Below are 18,289 nucleotides of genomic sequence, written 5' to 3'. Positions count from 1 at the left end.
CTCAAACCTTCAAATCAAGCGATTCTTGGCCATAGAAAATAGACAGATTCGATTGTCGGTCTCATCTCGATATCGTCGGTCTGCCTGGGGGAGTACCAGAGCTCCAGGAAAGTTTGTATGATATTAAGATTTTTAACATTACTCCGATTTATTTCAAACTTTAAACCAAAAAAAAATAAAAAATTGATTAATCACTAAACATCAATCATGTTTAATATATAGTTTAGTTGTTCATACCTCAGTCACACCGCCAGCCGACTTCACACTGACCCCACTCTAATCGAATCGTGGTAATATAGATGTGTTTACTAATTTTATGCTTTTTTGAACAAAGGCCTCCTGATGACATAACGCAACACGTGTTTAACAAGGCATTCCACCTATAAAGATATATACAATTATCTATTGCAGGTGGATCGAAATGCAAGGCTTCAGGAGAGAAATGTTTTAGTAAATAGGTCGTATTTATTGACCAGTTTCAGTTTTTTTGGAAACAAAATGTAATGGAAATAATAATGCTTCCAACGTTTTACTTTTACTTTATACACGCCTGACGGTTTTTTATATGGAAATATAACTCTGATGGTATCTTACAAAAGTAAAATGCTGAAGTGAAATTTAATACGTAGCATGCAGTAGTAAGTAGTTTTGTCATTACTTATAAATTGTCATATGATATGTATTTATTATGATGATTTCCATCCCAGTCTTACATATGAAGACATCTTTATTGATATCATTACACATGTCTAAACAGTCTAAAACACATTGTAAAGATATAACTATATATGGAATCGAATATTAAATCCAATCCAATCCAATCCAATCTAATCCAATCAGACCAGATCAAATGGATCGAATGTCATCCAATGAATTAATATCGAATAAAAAAAATCGAACAATATCAAATCAAATGAAATCAAAACGAATCATTATCATATCAAATAAAATAAAATCAAGTAAATAATGTAATGGGCGCGGGTTAATTTACTGCATATTTTGCGAGTGATGTATTTCAATGAATCACGTGGCAACTCACGCGAACCTGTATGGCTTGTCTAACCTGCCTGGTATTTACTTACGAGGGAGCACCTCCCTAGTTATTTTATTGAAACGCCCACTTGTTTCTACCTTATATGGAGTCCAGTTGAATCATCACCGCTACCATATTTTTACCCTTTGTTCGACGTACGGCTTTTTATTGACAAGGTGAAACGAATTCTGTGCATAGTAGTGGTATTGCTGGTATCTTGTATTGTTGTTCACTTCAATGCATCTGGATCATAACGCTGAGATATTTCGTACCTTCTGCCTTGGATCGTGTGGTGTGTGTGTAAATGTGTGGTGCGCGTGTGTTTGGGTGTTTACCGACGTTTATCAATCAGATAATTTCCAAAGTTTCGAAACGGGGTCTGTCTACGTCAGTTTGTTGGAGAAGGCAGACAGAGCTAACAAAGTGAACCAACTACACTCCCCTTCTTCATTTATTTTGCTACTCTGTCTGGATACCATTTAGCGGTAAATATTGATATTGGTGATTTATTTTACATTGTTACGCTTATTGGAATGTAATGTAATGGTTGTGTGATGTGAAGAGATCTTTTTACTAAACTCTTGAGCTGTTATGTATACTTTAAAACGAAACGACCCCAAGCGTATACATAGTAGGCTTGCCTGACGTAGCAGTATACAATGCCTGCAAAGAGCATTTCCTCTACGGAGATGCTTAATTAGCAGGGGAATAAACGTGTTTATTAATTTCATTTTAGGCATGTTTTTCTCCCGAACCCCATGGTTACCAGAGATTTGATTCACCTGATATGCAAAATTGCATCCATACTTCTGGAATTAACTTTGCTTACGTCAGTTGTTGCTAAGTCAGGCAAGCCTTCAACAAGCTTTCCATCCAGTCATCGAGAGAAGCTTTTTTTTTCCAAAAAAAACACAAAAAACGAGTACACAGGTCTATTACAAATATGTAGTTCTCGGTCATGGGTTTGGGAAAGAAACATTCCGGGAAACATTCACGAATTTGAACAGTCATTAAAGCTATTTATCGAAGTAACTGTGTAGCATGCATGACACTGCATTGTCAGAGTAAATGTAAACGTGGTTTGAGTTGGTGGAAGCTGTATATCATTGGAAAACCCTTTAATCAAGAGTTGGTAATCGTTGGTGGTTGAAAGGATGGCATGAAATCCCGTTGTATAAGCACAGTCTACCAGCAACTCATGTTTTACAGATGTCGCGCGGTTTTGTCTCAATCACCTGAATTGATTGCAGCCTCCCACGTTGAAGGTTGAATCATTCATCACTTAAAGCCTGTCTGTACTAGTTTGGCCAGGAGGGATTAGACCTCCCTGCGTGGTCACTGACAGGTCGTTATCTCATCTAATCAGCTCTAAATTAACATAAGAAGAAGGGGAGCATGGGGGACCAACGGGTACCGCTTACGCATTGTTTGCTATATAGAGGGCGCAAGTAGTAAGTAGTGCAGGCCCGCTTAAAGCCTTGTTCAGATATCCCACGGTAAACCACTTTTTTTAGGCTTGTGTGTGTGTGATTATTTAAAGTGCACTACGCTTCAAATGTATAAATCTCTTTAAACAGGGCTAGGTGAATTCGTGTAGGAGTGCAGTTGCCATTCATTTACACGTCAAAGAACACAGCAGGAGTAATGTGGCCTAAGTTACTCTTTGTAAAAGATTTCTTTAAAGATCATTTCCGCTCCATTAAGCCAGAGCCCAGACGGCATTTTTTTTTCTTTAGCCGCCATTTTGATTTGCGAGTTAACATTGCGTCATCAATGTTTTCAGACGCGCATGTATTCAAGGGTGTAGATTTCTATCCTCGGTTGGGGGGGATGATAGGTGCCACAATGTTTTCGGCAATGGATCAAAGCAACCAAGAGGTAGAGGCGTGTGGCAGTTTGCACCCCCTTCCTTCCAAGTTATTAACTTTTCCAAATCACCCTCAATAAAGATAACATTTTAGAGAATATGGGACCCATGTGAGTCCCACATGGGCTTGCTACCTGGGTTATTATCCTCTCAAGCATATAGGCAGGATTTTAATTTAGGGGGGGGGCGGTAGTGAGCACCTCCTAGGGGGTGGGTGGGTTCGGGGAGGGAAAGTTTTCCCCTTCCCGCGCAAAGCGCGGAAGCACTGACGTTTCATTAAATTATTAAAGAAAGAAGACGATTCGTTGTACCATTCTCGACTCTTCATCCTTGTCTGAATTCAGTTCCCCCCCCCTCTCCCGCGCGAAGCGCAGAAGCTTTGACATTTCATTAAATTATTAGAGAAAGAAGATGCTTCTTGTACCATTCTCAACTCTTAATCCTTGCTGAATTCAGTTCCCACTTCCCGCGCGAAGCGCGGAAGCTTTGGCGTTTCATTAAATTATTAGAGAAAGAAGACGATTCGTTGTACCATCCTCGACTCTTAATCCTTGCTGAATTCAGTTCCCCCCCCTTCCCGCGCAAAGCGCGGAAGCTTCGACGTTTCATTAAATTATTAGAGAAAGAAGACGATTCTTGTACCATTCTCGACTCTTAATCCTTGCTGAATTCAGTTTCCCCCCCCCCCCCTTCCCGCGCAAAGCGCGGAAGCTTTGGCGTTTCATTAAATTACTAGAGAAAGAAGACGATTCGTTGTACCATTCTCGACTCTTAATCCTTTTTCTTCCTACGTCATCTTCCTATCCTCTTTCTCTCTCTTTTTTTTTTGGGGGGGGGGGGGGGTGACCGCCCCCACCACCCCCTGGCTACGCGCCTGTATCCTCTCTGTCTCTCATTATCTCTCTCTCCCACTCTCTTCTGCTTTTTTGCACTTTTGCGCTTCGCGCTTAACATTTACTAAGCTCGTTGCTTTTTAACGCTGCGGCTTTGCATTTGGCGCACTGCATTTCTATGATGCTGAATAAATTTTTTATTTTTTATTCAATCTATTAAATTTATACTTGTCTCATATACGGTCGTCTCATTTACTTCGTTTTCTATTTATATATGTATGTATTATGAAAATGAGATAGCAAAATGTGTATATTGATGGTCATCTTGCGAGTAATAACCATTAACTACTCTCATCGGGCTCTCATCATTAATTGTTCTCTCTTTTTTTTATGGTGAATTATTGGGGGGGGGGGGGATGATTGTACAGGCCATCCCCTCCACCTGAAATATTGGGGGGGGGGATATATCCCCCACCCCCCCCCCGGATCGACACCCATGCATGTATTGTTGCGTCACTGCCTGCACTGTGCGCTCACGTCATAGTGACACATGCGCTTCTGCTTTAAATAACCATTAACTACTCTCATCGGGCTCTCATCATTAATTGTTCTCTCTTTTTTTTATGGTGAAGCTTGTACTCGCAGTTTAAAATGGCGCCCTTGTCTGCTCGTGCGCACTCTTGTAACCATAAAAGGGTGTATTGTTATAAGCTAGAGACATTCTTGCATTTGATTGGCTGTGAGCAGATTTGTCATAGATCTGTGGCAGTTGTTATTGATAAGAAGATTAATGAAACTGGAATTCCGTGCCACAAATTCGTGGTAAAATATTTTGAGATGTTCATTTTTTAGTTGATGTTTGAAAAGCTTGTCAGGAATGTGGTGTAAAGTGACAATTTCATTAGTATTTTATTAAATTGTAAAACGATTGTACTTCTTTCTCTTAAACGTAGCCAAACAATAACATACAGGATTATGTACACATTCCATTAAACACCTGCACTTTTGTTGTTGTATTCATTGATTTTATCTCACAAAACCCCAATTCTTTTTCGTAAATAACATAGCTTATACAAAACTGCAACATAATTGTAACAAAGCTTTTTTTAACCATTTGATAAACAAAAATAAATACAACACAAGTCCTTGTTCAGTATTTCAGAATGTATAGGACGAAAATATATCACAATAACATAATAGAAAGATATTACCGCACTACACAGTTATTTCAACCCCAAAACTAGAACAAAACAATGCTTTTTTCAGAAAAAGACTGAATAGTAAAAATTAAAAAAAAATAAAAAATAAAAAAAAGTATTTAAAAAGAAATGAGTTTCATATTATTGATCTATAAAGACAGTTTTGGGGTCAAATCTTAACAGTGAAATCAGGTGACAATTTCGGGACAAGCTACCACACTATTTCACTCTTGGACAGTGAATGAGTTTACCGTAGCACCGAGGGGGCCCCCCTTTCGTCAAAACTGTAAACAATATTCATGCGTCTCATTGAATTTTTTTTCTTATTGTGCCGTCGGAGGTATTTAACCCACATTCTTTTCATTGGCCACGTCACCATCTCCTCCATTATATTATGAGCTTCATATTGTGCAGAAGAATGGGAATTTTTCATGCGTATCAAAATGGTTTTGTATAAGGGACATCGCTCTGTATGCGAAAAATTCTCTGCCGTGCTTAACATGTCCAGATTTGCATAACGCAGTCCACCCTCGCCCCACTCGTTGTTATTAAGGGGTACACGTATCCATGTTGCTCCCTTCGAAAGCACCCCCTAAGTTCGGTGTGTATAAGTCAATACGGGCCTGACTTTGTTGCGCGAAGTACCCCTTTACCGGAGATTTGGGGAACATGCATACGGTCCCTCCGACTCCGGAGTTGGGGGGGGGGGGGGGGGGGGTGAGGGGTCCACCCACCTCATTGATATTATAGTTGATAGTATCTCTATTACCAAAACTAATAAATACAAAAGGCTGGACGTACCGTTATCTTGTGTATATCTGGGTTGAAATCGCAAGTCTGGAATGTAAACATAATATTCGTAAAATAATGCAAAATGTGTACTTTGAGCCGCATTCATTTCTGCCATGTTTATCCTTCGTAATTTATCCTCGTCCCTTTGTATTCGCAGAATTTCGTGACGTCTGAGTGTTGGACGAACCTGTATGGACTGCGCACTGTCTAAGATTACATGGACATGGACGGGTCAATGGGAAATGGGACACAAGGAGAGAGCAGGTCGCGCAAGAGATTGTTGACCATGGGTCAGCCCGAACCACTTGATCTGACCCCACAACTCAATTCATGGATGACTCAAGAAGCTGGAATTCATCACATTGGAAATGAACAGGCGAGACATGGTCCTTTATATCATTCATCCTTTCCTGATAATCGGCTGACAAATTCTACGAACGGGACGTCAAAGCATATGTCATCTTCGCTTGGGCTTGATAGGAGGAGAGTTGCCCATGTACAACCCCAAAGGGGGCAGAACATCAATACCCAAGGCTGTGATAGTCACCAGAAGGGTGAAGTTAAAACTGTCAAACCAAGAGCTAGGAAGCAACCCTCCTTTCTAAGATCAACCATACCCAGGGGGAATGCCACTGCATCGCATCTGCGAGCAAATACATTACCGGGAGCCCAATCTTTAGATAGTCAAGCAATTCACAATATGACAGAACAGACATTGCCAATAGCTACCAGTCAAGAGGGTAATTACTTAGATACTGGCATCGTGGTACAGTCGTCCCTTCAGAATATTACCGTTCAGAATGTTAAGCAACTTTTAGGTTGCTTAGTATCCGCAGCAGTAGTTGCTCCGGACCAGGTTGTCGATCACGCAGGAAATGGGCATGCTATACCTATTTCACATCTAGACCAGACCAGCTTCAACTCCATGTCCTGCGATCAGATCGACCATACTGTCACAAAGAAAATTCAAGTAACAAATCCCCAGCTGCATGTCAACAGATTACACGAGCTTTCCAACCACGGCAGACTGCCATTGTCGGTTGATCAGCAAATGGGTGGATTCGGGGACCTAGACATGGCTACGGTGGAAGATGCGGTGAAGGCATTGTCCTACAATCAACAAATGCAGGTGACAGGTGTGGTGCATCATAACAGTTCAGTTAATGAAGTACAAGGGTATGAAGCGTACTTGACTCACCAAAGGCACCACCCGGCTGAAAAGAAGGGTGATGCAAATGGACGGAATATGATGCCTTCGAATGAGATACAAAGACAGGCTATGATGCAGATCGACATACAAGAATTGCAATATTCAATGAACCCATTTGCCAGGTCCAACCCGAATGCCCAAATATCAGGAAGAACAGTTCATGATAGTCATGGACAGCACATCAACCCGAATGAACAAACATTTTCTGGTATGCACCAACGTCCGACTTTTTTACCCGATCCCTTTTACCCTGTTATGAATATGGTACGCCAACGTGATTCAGGTGTTCCGCTTACCCTTGCTACCAGGCAACCTCATGAACAGCCTCCACCAGACAGGCCAACCCCCAGAAACATGCATCTTCCTAACTTTCCACACCACCAAATCAATGAACATAAAGACCAAAATGTAAACGCACCTTACAACATAGGTAGTAGTCCGCAAGAAGGTGGAAGACATAGCTCACGCTACAATGGCAGTAAACAAGAAGTCACGAGACGAAAAAACTTACAACATTTCAATTCGTTGGACGGAAACGAAAAGGCAGCATTTCTTCGTGAGAAATATGATAAGTTGCTGAAACGCAGACGTAGACAGCTGCAGGTGTTTGGCCCAAAGTATAAGATCGCACTCAGAAAGATGAGTAATGTGTCTCACGAGCTTCGAACTCTATCAAAGATGACAAAGGTCAATTGCCCTCCCCGGCCTACGAAAATGGTCAAGTGTACTCAGCAGGTATCGAGGCGTAATACTCCTGCTCGTGCGAAATCAAGAGCAACAACTTCGTTGAAAGATGATATTGGATATAAGAACAACGAAGACATTGTCATTGATCTGACTGGAAGTAGTTCACCCTGTTCCATAGACAAAGACGACCAACAACTCCCCGAAGAGATACCGTCAGGAAGACGTAACAGCCGATTACCCTCCTACAAAGAAGCAGTTGAGGCGAAAACGAAGGGAGCACCGGACAAGCCTTCTACAGATTCAATTTCTTCAGTTGCTAGACGTCTCTTATCATCCAGCCATGATTTTTTCAACAACTTTCACACACCAGCCGAAACATGTGGAGAGACATTGCACGGCGAGACCAAACGGACGGAAAAAAACTTAACGGAAAACTCGACAACAGCCTCTTTGGTATCATCTAATGAACATGAGACACAACCCGAACCTAAAGAATCTGCCAAAGGTCCCCAAGCTGTTACGACCTTCGAAATGCATTCAATTCATCAGGAGCGTCAGTTCGCATCTAAAGCTTTGGAACTGTCACAACCTACTGTTCATTCTGCAAATGTGTTACCCCAAGTTACTAAAGAACACAGTAGGGCTACCGATGCCCCATCACAAACGCACAACCCTCTAAAGCTGGACTGTCCAGTGCCATGTTTAAGCGACACTTCGATAAAGAGAGTGGAACTCTGCACCGAGGCCAAGACTTCTTCTGAGGAGGTGATGAAGAAGAGTGATTTTATTTTCGAGGATGAGGCAGAATCACCATCTCGTCTCCGTGACGTATCAAGCAGGAAAGCCAACGAGACAGACTGCCCTTCAACCAAGGCGCATGATGCCAATGCTAAGACGGACATAGAATACCTGTGCAAGGAAAAGCATACTCTAAAGGTGAGTTTCATTCTGAAAACAAAACAAAACAAAACTCAACATTATAGAAAACGTTTATACCTATCCAATCAACAATTACTATCATGCAGTTTATTCAAGTAGAAAGCCCTGCATAAGATGGGTAAAAGGAAAACATACTATACTCGCAACTTAATTGAGTTACAAATGAAATTGACTTTTTATCATCTAAAGGCGGATTCATGAGTAGACCGATAAATGACATTAAATATTAAATAAATTAAGCTCTCCAATAATTATATTTTACCTTTGACTGTCGACATTACCTTATCATTTGAGCATTTACTAACTGACTGATGGAACAATGCTTGAATGATTGAAAATCGTTGTGCTCAGTTCAGATTATTATATGAGAGCATTGTGTTTTTGTCTTTGATCGTATCCGGACACCTACCCCCTGGACATCCAACCCGGATCACCACCCCCAGTCAACTACCCCCAGAAAACTACCCCCAGACAACTACCCTAGAGGACAACTACCCCCTTGGACAACTACCCTCGGACAAGTACCCCCGGGTCACCATCCCCAGTCAACTACCACCGGAAAACTACCCCAGAAAACTACCCCCTAGGACAACTACCCAGGACAACTACCCCCTAGGACAACTACACCCCGGACAACTATCCCCAGACAACTACCCCCTAGGATAGTTGTCCGGGGGTAGTTGTCCTAGAGGATGGTTGTCATAGGGGTAGTTATCTGGGGGGGGGGTAGTTGTCCTAGGGGGTAGCTGTCCTATGGGTAGTTGACTGGGGGTGGTTATCCTGGGTGGATGTCATAGGTGTCCTAGAACCGTCTTTGATTGATGTTCTCATTTCCTTATTATAGAACGCTGTAGTCCGCATAGAAGACATTAGGAAGCAAATCATTCGGAGGAAAGAGAGGGTAGATGACAAGAAAGACTCTTGCTTGAATATCAAGAGCTGCAGACGAAAACAAAAACGACGAATCAACACCAATGGACGGCAGTCAAGGAAAAGACGAAGAAAGTCCCCTTCAACGTCAGGTAGTCAAGATCGATGTAAGGATTGTTTTCATATCTGAGTGCTATACTCTTTGGAATATCTGCTGATGTATACAATTTAGGGCCACATAATGCGTAGTTCTTAAATCTATGATAAGGGTCGGGACGACTATTGCTTATACTCCTAGCTTGGTTTGACGTGTCTGGATGTCTTCATGTATGGATCACAGTCTTGATCATCTAACCCCAATGAACGTTCAGTAAGACTAAATAAAATGTAACGCACTTGGTATATTAGACCGTCTTTGAATAAGATGAGGGAACTTTCAGTGATGAACACGTCATCATGTTTTTTACTACTCCATAGAAAGCACGAGTATCACATGGTATTATAACCGTAATCCCTGTTTCTCATAAAATAAATGTGAATCTTCCTTTGATTGGAGTATGACGTTTATCTGCACCCTCGCAATATAAATCTAACTGTGTAAATATTTCTTGATTTCAGGTGACAAACGCTCCCGTTCTTCGTCACCATCCAGACACTATGTTTTCAAAGACTTCGTGCCTACCATACTGCCTACCAGAACAAGAACTGCTTCATCAGGTAATGCATGTTGCACACAGGCACCATTTTGACCGCGTGATTACCTTTGCCAAGAGTAGAGTCAGATAGTAGAGGCAGTTAGTTCATTCGCAAAGAAATGTCTTTATTCATCAGTTTCCATTATCTAATGTCACTTCGGTATCACTCTAATATTGCACAATACAACCATGAAGACATTTTATAGTCAGTTTGTTCTTGTTTTAAATGCAGGTCAAGACCAGTCAAGTCACGCTTTGGTCATGGAGCTGTTACAACACGACCTGGATGATGCCATCGATGACGAAACAGAAGACGATGTCGACAACGACCGTGATGAGGACTACTCTCCACGAAGCAAACATGTGCATCATCATCAGGCTAGAAGAAAAAAGGCAACGTACTCTGACCCAAGTGGCGGGGAATTGGATACGATCTCAGAAGCACAGGCTACATCCGGGTCACCCGGGTCCAAACCCAAGTCCAGCCTTGGTTCGCATCAACCTCTGAGGGTCGAGATAGGAGAGAATTCCCAGAATCATATCAAGTTGAAGTTCGTCAACGTTCGGAACATCCACCATCATGGAAACTGCAGCAGCGATGGCATCCTGTCACACCGGAAACGTAACCGAGCTCGAAAGACCAAACATAAGCACAGGGATAGGACAAAGGCCTCTGCTTCATCTGCAGAGCACCAGGCCGATACAAACCCTCCACGTGAAGATGAACTGCAAGCAAGGGAAGAAGTCAGTGGCAGTATTGAGGTGAGAACGTAATTCAAGCAGTTATAGGATGGTTGACGACGGCACAATAATGTTTAAGAAGTAAACTGAGGACATTGATTAATGCAAACGTTATCAATAACTAACTTCGGTTATCGTATGTTACGATAACCGAAGAAAGTTATTGATAAAGTTTGCCTGACCTTAATTATGAAATTTCATTGATGTGTATGGTAAGTTTTTTCATTACGACAGTAAATGCTTACCATTTTTCAAAAATACAAAAACTGCCAACAGCAGCGGACGTTTAATGATAATAAATCGCAGAAATGTTTTCCTGGAGAATATCTTTTCATTATATTCTTTCCTAAATATACACAAAGGGCGGCATTCATACATGATTTCGTTCCTTTGATAGTAGATGCTTTGTGCATTACCTTGGATGGATATGTGGGTAATAAACATATATAGCTATTATTAATAAATAGTGTCGCTTTCATTTCCTTTTGTACCCAGGCTGATACCACAAGTAAGATGAAGCCAAGAGAAGTGGATACTGATTCATCCGTTCTGCCATTAGGTAATGATATCAACATACAGATTTATTTTAATCTCGTTCTCATTGGATATTTAATCTCACTTCCCAAATTGGTGAACCAACATTTGCTCTGGCAAGATCTTCCCCAGGCTATATACATCGTCAACGATGTATGGTTAGGGTTAGAGTTAACGTTTGATTGTAGGCTAGGCCTAGGATTAGGGTTAGGATTATGTATGGTGTTTGGTCTAGAGGTGGAATCAGGAATACGTTTCGTGGAGGAAATGGATTGCAAACCAATAGACATGTTTATTTCAATTTATGCATGTTTTTTCCCCACACCCTTGGTTACCAACTTTTTGATTCACCGGCTAGGCAAAATGACACCCACATGAATGGAATTCACTTTTCATACATTAGTTGTGACCATGTCGAACAAGCCTTTTCAGTTGTCGAGAATGATTTTGTTTAAAAAATATGTATAAACTTTGTGAATATGTCTATTTCTGCTGAACTGCCAAATGCATATTTCTTGTTCACCAAGATTCTTATCACGCTTGACATATTTCAGGTTAGTTTTTTATCAAACATGATACAAGTAAAACAAGTCTACTCGTTTTTTTTTTTTCGTTTTTTTTTAACATCCGTTCACAGGAATGACTAAAGTCGTTATCAACAGGAAACGCGGTGAAACCTTACTCCATCGAGCCGCTAAACTTGGAAATATGGTAAGAATATACGTTTTGTCTCCATGAATATAAATAGATCTGCTTATGGATTCATAAATTGAAAATCTTGTAACTTGTTTACTACTCCCCTTTCCCGTCTTTCTCTTTTCGTTTTCATGGAGAAACTCATGAATGTTTCGACCTCTTAACTCTTTTGACTTCTGAACTGTTTCAAATATACAATTCAGGACAGAGAAATGAATGTTTCCGTAAATGATTTTACATTAGGTGAACCTTAGACAAACAATATATTGTTTAAACATAGATTTAACCTTGTACAATACAGTGTTATATAATGGATCTTTATTTTAAAACAAGAAGAATGACGAAAAGACATTTTCACCCAGCAAAGAGTAATCTGCCACGAGTATTTTGCTATATTCTAAGGCAATTATCTTTTCACCCCAATTTTCTTTTTCTCAATTAAAGCGCGGTGTTGGAAGTAGATGTAACCCACATCATAGCCATACTGTTATGGGAATATGATTTTTGTCTAAAATGTCAGTTCAACAGGAAGTAATGTGATTGTTATTTGAAATGGAACGCAAAGTCATCGAGAAATCAACTCACGGGCAAAACCCTTTTCTATACCCCATAGAAAGCACGTTCGGCTTAATTACGCAAAACGTCATTTAACTGATGACACATTGCAAAAAACGTGATAGACAAGGTTGTTTATTGGCTTGGTTTTTGGAGAATCTTTTGCGATCGTTATGTAAGGATCAAAACAGTCTGTCTTCAAGCCTATCCGCACTAGTTAGGCCAGGAGGGATTAGACCTCCATGCATGGTCACTGACAGGCGGTTATCTCATCAAATCACCTCTCAAATAACATAAGAAAATAGGGACCATGGGGGACCGGTCACCGCTTAGGCATTGTTAGCTATATAGAGGGCGCAAGTAGCTTTAAATAGTGCAGTGAGGCTTTAAAGATGTTAATTCTTGTCACCGTTCATACACAGGAGATACTACATTACTGCATTGCTAATAGCGTGGAGGACGTGAACGTTCGTGACAAGGCAGGCTACACGTCTCTACATGATAGCTGTGTACCAGGACATCTCAATGTCGCCATGTTTCTACTCAATCATGGCGCTGACGTGAACGCACAAGCTAACGACGGGACAAGGTCAGGGAGCACTCTGTAGTCTTTGAACCTCGTCTTTCCCCTCTCTTTATTTTCCCCCCCCCCCCCCCCCCCCCTCTCTCCCCCTCTCTCCCTCTCTCTCTCTCTCTCTCTCTCCCTCTCTCTCTCTCTCTCCCTCTCTCTCTCTCTCTCTCCCTCCCTCCCTCCCTCCCTCCCTCCCTCTCCCTCTCTCTCCTTTGCTTTCATTCTCTTATTCATTCTGTGTCTTATTTTACGTGAATGGTAACGGCAATTTAAGTTATGATAATTTAGTAATAGATGCATTTTTCATTTAAGTTTGGTGTAATATTGAATCTCTGAAAGCCTAGATATTTTTGACAGAATGCGTGAATTAATATGGTCAAATAATGGACAATGTTAATTAATTCCACAGAGACTTCCTTTACTTTTCTATCAGTTTATCGGCAAGAAGGTTTCAGCTTTTTTATGCGTGCACCGTTTCTCTCAGTTGCATACGAAAGCTTGTAATTAAACGAAAGCCAAGTCGCCTATTTTAGACGGAGAGGCGAGAATGCGAGTAATTAAAACTCGCCATGTTTAAGACGAGAAGACGAAAAGGCGCCAAGTCGCCGTCTCGCCCTCCCGACTTGAACAACTCAACAAGTCGCCTTCTCGCTACACGTTTAAGCTTCCCAAGCTGCCCAATACTCATTGTATAACGGACCAATGCTCTCTCTATCTCATTTAGACCAATCAACGATGCCGTAGAAAATAACCACACTGATCTTGTGCGCCTTCTGTTGTCCCACGGCGCTGATCCCTTTCTACCTAAAGCTACAGGGCAAACATGTATTCAACAAGCATTGGACCAGAGCAGCGAAATGAAGAGCCTTATATTTGGTAAGATGGATATCTTGATGGGATATTTTTGATATTTTAGAAATTTCAGCTGAAAAGGGTTAAATAACTCTGTATGATTAGAATGTAGATAGATACATAGAGATACAGGGAAATAGGGGGATGAGGCGACTATGAGGAGATGTGTGAGAAAAAGAAATTGATCAATATCATCATCTAAAATTCCGCAATTTGTTCGTTAAAAGAAGAAAACAGTCGTGTTGAAAAGTAGACCGATAATGTAAAAAAGAAATCTTAATTGTCCTGTTTGTAGGTAGTGGCCAATATCAAAGGGGTTAAAACATTAAACAAATTGCCACAAAGTGTTAGTCCTCTATTGTAAATGTTACTAACTTGTCTTCCTGTCTTTGTAGCTGAAGATATCTTTTGATTGGATCGTGGTTTTATCGTAGGTCTCTGCTTTTTTCGCAGGCTATCTTGAAGACATGAAAGTAGAGAGGTGTAATCTAGAAGATGAGTTTATGGATTCTCTTCTCTCTGTGGAGCAACAACGAGCTTGAACCTGCTCAGCCGATGATAAGGTAAGCAGACACGAAGAGTGTGCTATATTCACACCACGCCTTTAAATATGAAGTTAACAGAATAGTGATTTGTAGTATCTTTACAATAATAAGTTATGATTTAGAATGATATTGATTATCAAAGAAAGTAACATTTTTACAGTTGCAGAAAAGTTGTGGAACCGGCTACTATTGAGGAGACTGCTTCTTCTGTTGACCAGCTCAAGAAACTTCTAGAGTCCCATTTATTTTGTTCGAGGATATTGCAGTACACTGACTCACCTGTTTTTTTAAGTGATACTTATCGATACTTATGGAATCTTCTCAATGCAGGCTTAAACCTCTAAAGTTAGTTACAAATCCCCTCTTCTTGTTAAGTTTGCCGGATCATGACCGGGTGGGTCGGCGTCGAATTTGAAGTTGGCAGGTCCACTTCTCCAGTATTTGTCCAGACCCGGCCGTTTTCGAAATTGTAAACACTGGGTGCATTAACTTTATCATCATCTAAACTATTCCATGATTTCCTCATTCTTTTTTGAAAAGAGATGTTATGTATATCAGTGACAGACCTTTGAATAAACAGCCTTTTTACTCTAACCTCTGATGTCATTACCTCTTGTTTATACCGATGAAACAATTTGCATCGTGGCCCAAAAGCGTGGAGAACTGTGTGCAGTTATTTATTTATTTATTTATTCATTTGCGGTTCTTTGTAACTGCAAGGTAAAAGCGCTATATCGATTACATTTTGGATTTTATTTCTTTAAACGAAATTGAGCCTTATCCTTCACTTCCAGGACTATGGTACTTTTGTAGAAAACTCCACAGTAGATGAATTGATCCTGAATGAAAAATATCTAAAATCTTAAATCTTTTCCTGTTTTTTCTCTCGTAGGTTCCACCAGAACTGCAGGATGATGGTGATTCACACCCCTGAACGCCCGTGGGAGTGTCGTGGCCGAGTGGTTTAAGGCGCTTGACTGATGCGAAGGCCGAGGGTTCGAATCCCGACACGGCACTGAAATCCCTTGGCAAGATATTAACCTGCACTTGCTACTCTCCACCCAGGTGTTAAATGGGTACCCGGTAGGATGCGACCGTCATTGTTGGTCAAACAGTTTTTGTGCGTCAAGTAACGCCTGGCTGGAATGCTTCCCAGGGAGTGGAGATTGTGCACACTGTGTGTGCGGGCAAGCACTGAATATAATAACCGGTGTAATAGTATATCTGTAAAGCGCTGAGAGATATTGTATTAAGCGCTATTTTTATAACCGGAATATTATTATTATTGTTATGTCCGTTCTTCACGAAGAGGTATAGATTATGCCAAATGGTTTCATGAAATTGATTCGACACAAGAAGGATAGGAACGGACTTGATTCCTCTTCATCATTTTCCTTCATATCTTATCTTGTCAAACAAACATACGCACGATTTTTTTAACACAATAGGAACAGAGAATTATTTTGTAAGAGGCGATCTGTCAACTTGGAGTTATCCTAGAGCTAGGGTAATAATTTCCAAAAGCTCTTTGGAAGCGCATAGAGATGTTATTTCATAACGTATTATGCGCCATACAAGAACTGAATATTATTATTATCCTGCGAAGTATTCTCACGGACAAATATTCATTAGAGGCAAAGGAAATTTTAAAAGTATACTCTTTAAAGTCTTTTGAAGACCATTTCCAAACCGGTGTATGAATCACGAAACATCAGCTCAAACCACGAATTTTGTACGTGCAATTTTTCGCTAAATATGCTTCGAACAAAGAAATGTGGGTCGATGTACATATTCCATTTTTTCGGTTCATGCTTTGCACACTTATTTCCAAAAGAAAAAAAAAATCGTCTTTTAAATATTATTATATTCAAAGGGCCTAAGACTATCAGTATTCAAATTATTTTACTGATTTGTGTATGAGGGTATATGTTATATATATGTGAATCGCAATACCATGTAACACGACGAATTTCCGTTGTTAAATGGACAATAAATAGGAACCTTATGAACTTTATATCATTTCCATGTTCCTAGATGAAAGAATTTTTGAAATATGGACAATAGTAAATGTTTTCTGGTATTTGGTACCAAACCATGTCTGTATATTATCGAGAAATACATTATGTTATATGCGTCATTGATTTTGTTTTTGTTTTTTGTGTATATTCAACTGTCCACCTATCAATATAATAAGTATTATTGTGCAGTAATTTTGATAGAAGGTCTGATCTATATTTTGCGGGATATCGTATTGCAATTATTTCTGTATAAATATGACTCTGTACACTGTCAATATTCATATTTTCATTTGAGAAAATAAAATTTGAGTTTTAACCAGATATTGTGTATCGTTTTGGAGAACTAGACGAGAGGCTCACATTATAAGAGAGCGGGAAGAGAGAGAGAGAGAGAGAGAGAAACAAAAAAAAATAAGAGGGAGAGAAAGAGAGAGATAAACAAAAAAGTAAGAGGGAGAGAAAGAGAGAAAGAGAGAGAGAATAAGAAGTACAAGGGAATGCATTAGTGTCAAGTTTGCAGTATAACACACAGAGAGAGAGAATATGGAGAGGGAAGAGAGAGAGAGTGAGAGAGAGTGATAATGGGAGAGAGAGAGGGGGGGGGGAGGAGGGAGGGAGACATACAGTCTTGAGCCTTGATCGCTGATTGTTTGGTTCTTTATTTTAATCCTTTATTTAGTAGCCACTGTGAAATACAAGGAAAGAACATCGATCTCTGTAACATAATAATTAATATCCCTAACAAGATGAAGAGTAGGGGAAAATATGAGTAAAAGAGAGAGAAAGAGAGAGAGAGAGAGAGAGAGATAAAGAAGGAGAGAAAGAGAGAGAGAGAGAGAGAGAGAAATACAGTCTAAAGCTGTTATAATCGTTGAGTGCATGTTACTTTAATCCTTTATTTAGAAGCCATTGGGAAATACAAGGAAAGTACATCGATCTCTGTAACATAATATCCCCAACATGATGAAGAGTAGAAAGAAACATGGGAGAAAGAGAGGGAGAGAGAGAGGGAGAGAGAGAGACAGAGAGACAGAGAGAAAGAAAGGGAGAGTGAGATATACAGTCTATAGCTTTATTCATTGAGTGCATATGTTACTTTAATCATGGACCTAATACAGTAGGGTCCATGCGGCTTTAATCCTTTATTTAGTAGCCATTGGGAAATAAAAATATACAAGGAAAGAACATCGATCTCTGTAACATAATATACCCATAATAATGAAGGGTAATATAGGAAGAAACATGACACGAAAATGAATAAAAGTGGAACATGGAAAAAAAGAAAACGTATATGTACTTCAAATCTTGCTGGTAGATTTGTGAAATTTAAGTGGAGAAGTAATGACTAGAAAGAAGCGAGAGTGGCCATTTTCTATTTAAGAGTATTAAACAATATCCTTGGAAAAACAGGGAAAAAAAGTCCAAGGAAGATCTCGTATCTATCGCGTGTTTGCGATATCGGGTTTATATCAAGCGAATTCCATGGTTGTAAATATAAGCATGGGTGTTATGAATATAAGTATCACTCGGAAAGAGAAAAAAAATCTTTGGCATCTAAGTCGTGACTGGTAAAATCATTTACAGTAATTCCTGCTATGCGAATATCTATGTATCAAGCGAAAGCAAACATCAATTTGTAACATAAATTGTAC

At 40.1% G+C, this 18,289-nt stretch overlaps 1 protein-coding gene across 1 annotated transcript; it reads left to right on the top strand.

The window, feature by feature from the left end:
* The first annotated feature begins 1,260 nt into the window (after window positions 1-1,260).
* On the top strand, window positions 1,261-15,657 carry LOC100889064. The gene is made up of 11 exons (XM_003724326.3): window positions 1,261-1,518; window positions 5,882-8,557; window positions 9,405-9,597; window positions 10,049-10,147; window positions 10,358-10,887; window positions 11,362-11,425; window positions 12,038-12,111; window positions 13,074-13,240; window positions 13,947-14,098; window positions 14,528-14,637; window positions 15,512-15,657. Exons 2-10 carry the CDS (start codon window positions 5,942-5,944, stop codon window positions 14,614-14,616), a joined length of 3,984 nt encoding a protein of 1,327 aa, XP_003724374.2. The 5' UTR covers window positions 1,261-1,518; window positions 5,882-5,941; the 3' UTR covers window positions 14,617-14,637; window positions 15,512-15,657.
* The last annotated feature ends 2,632 nt before the right edge of the window (window positions 15,658-18,289 follow it).

This window comes from Strongylocentrotus purpuratus, unplaced genomic scaffold, assembly GCF_000002235.5.
Source record: "Strongylocentrotus purpuratus isolate Spur 01 unplaced genomic scaffold, Spur_5.0 spur5_scaffold_12, whole genome shotgun sequence".
Classification (NCBI taxonomy): Eukaryota; Metazoa; Echinodermata; class Echinoidea; order Camarodonta; family Strongylocentrotidae; genus Strongylocentrotus; species Strongylocentrotus purpuratus.
Note: the sequence above shows the minus strand (reverse complement) of the source record. Positions and strands in the feature narration are given on the sequence as shown.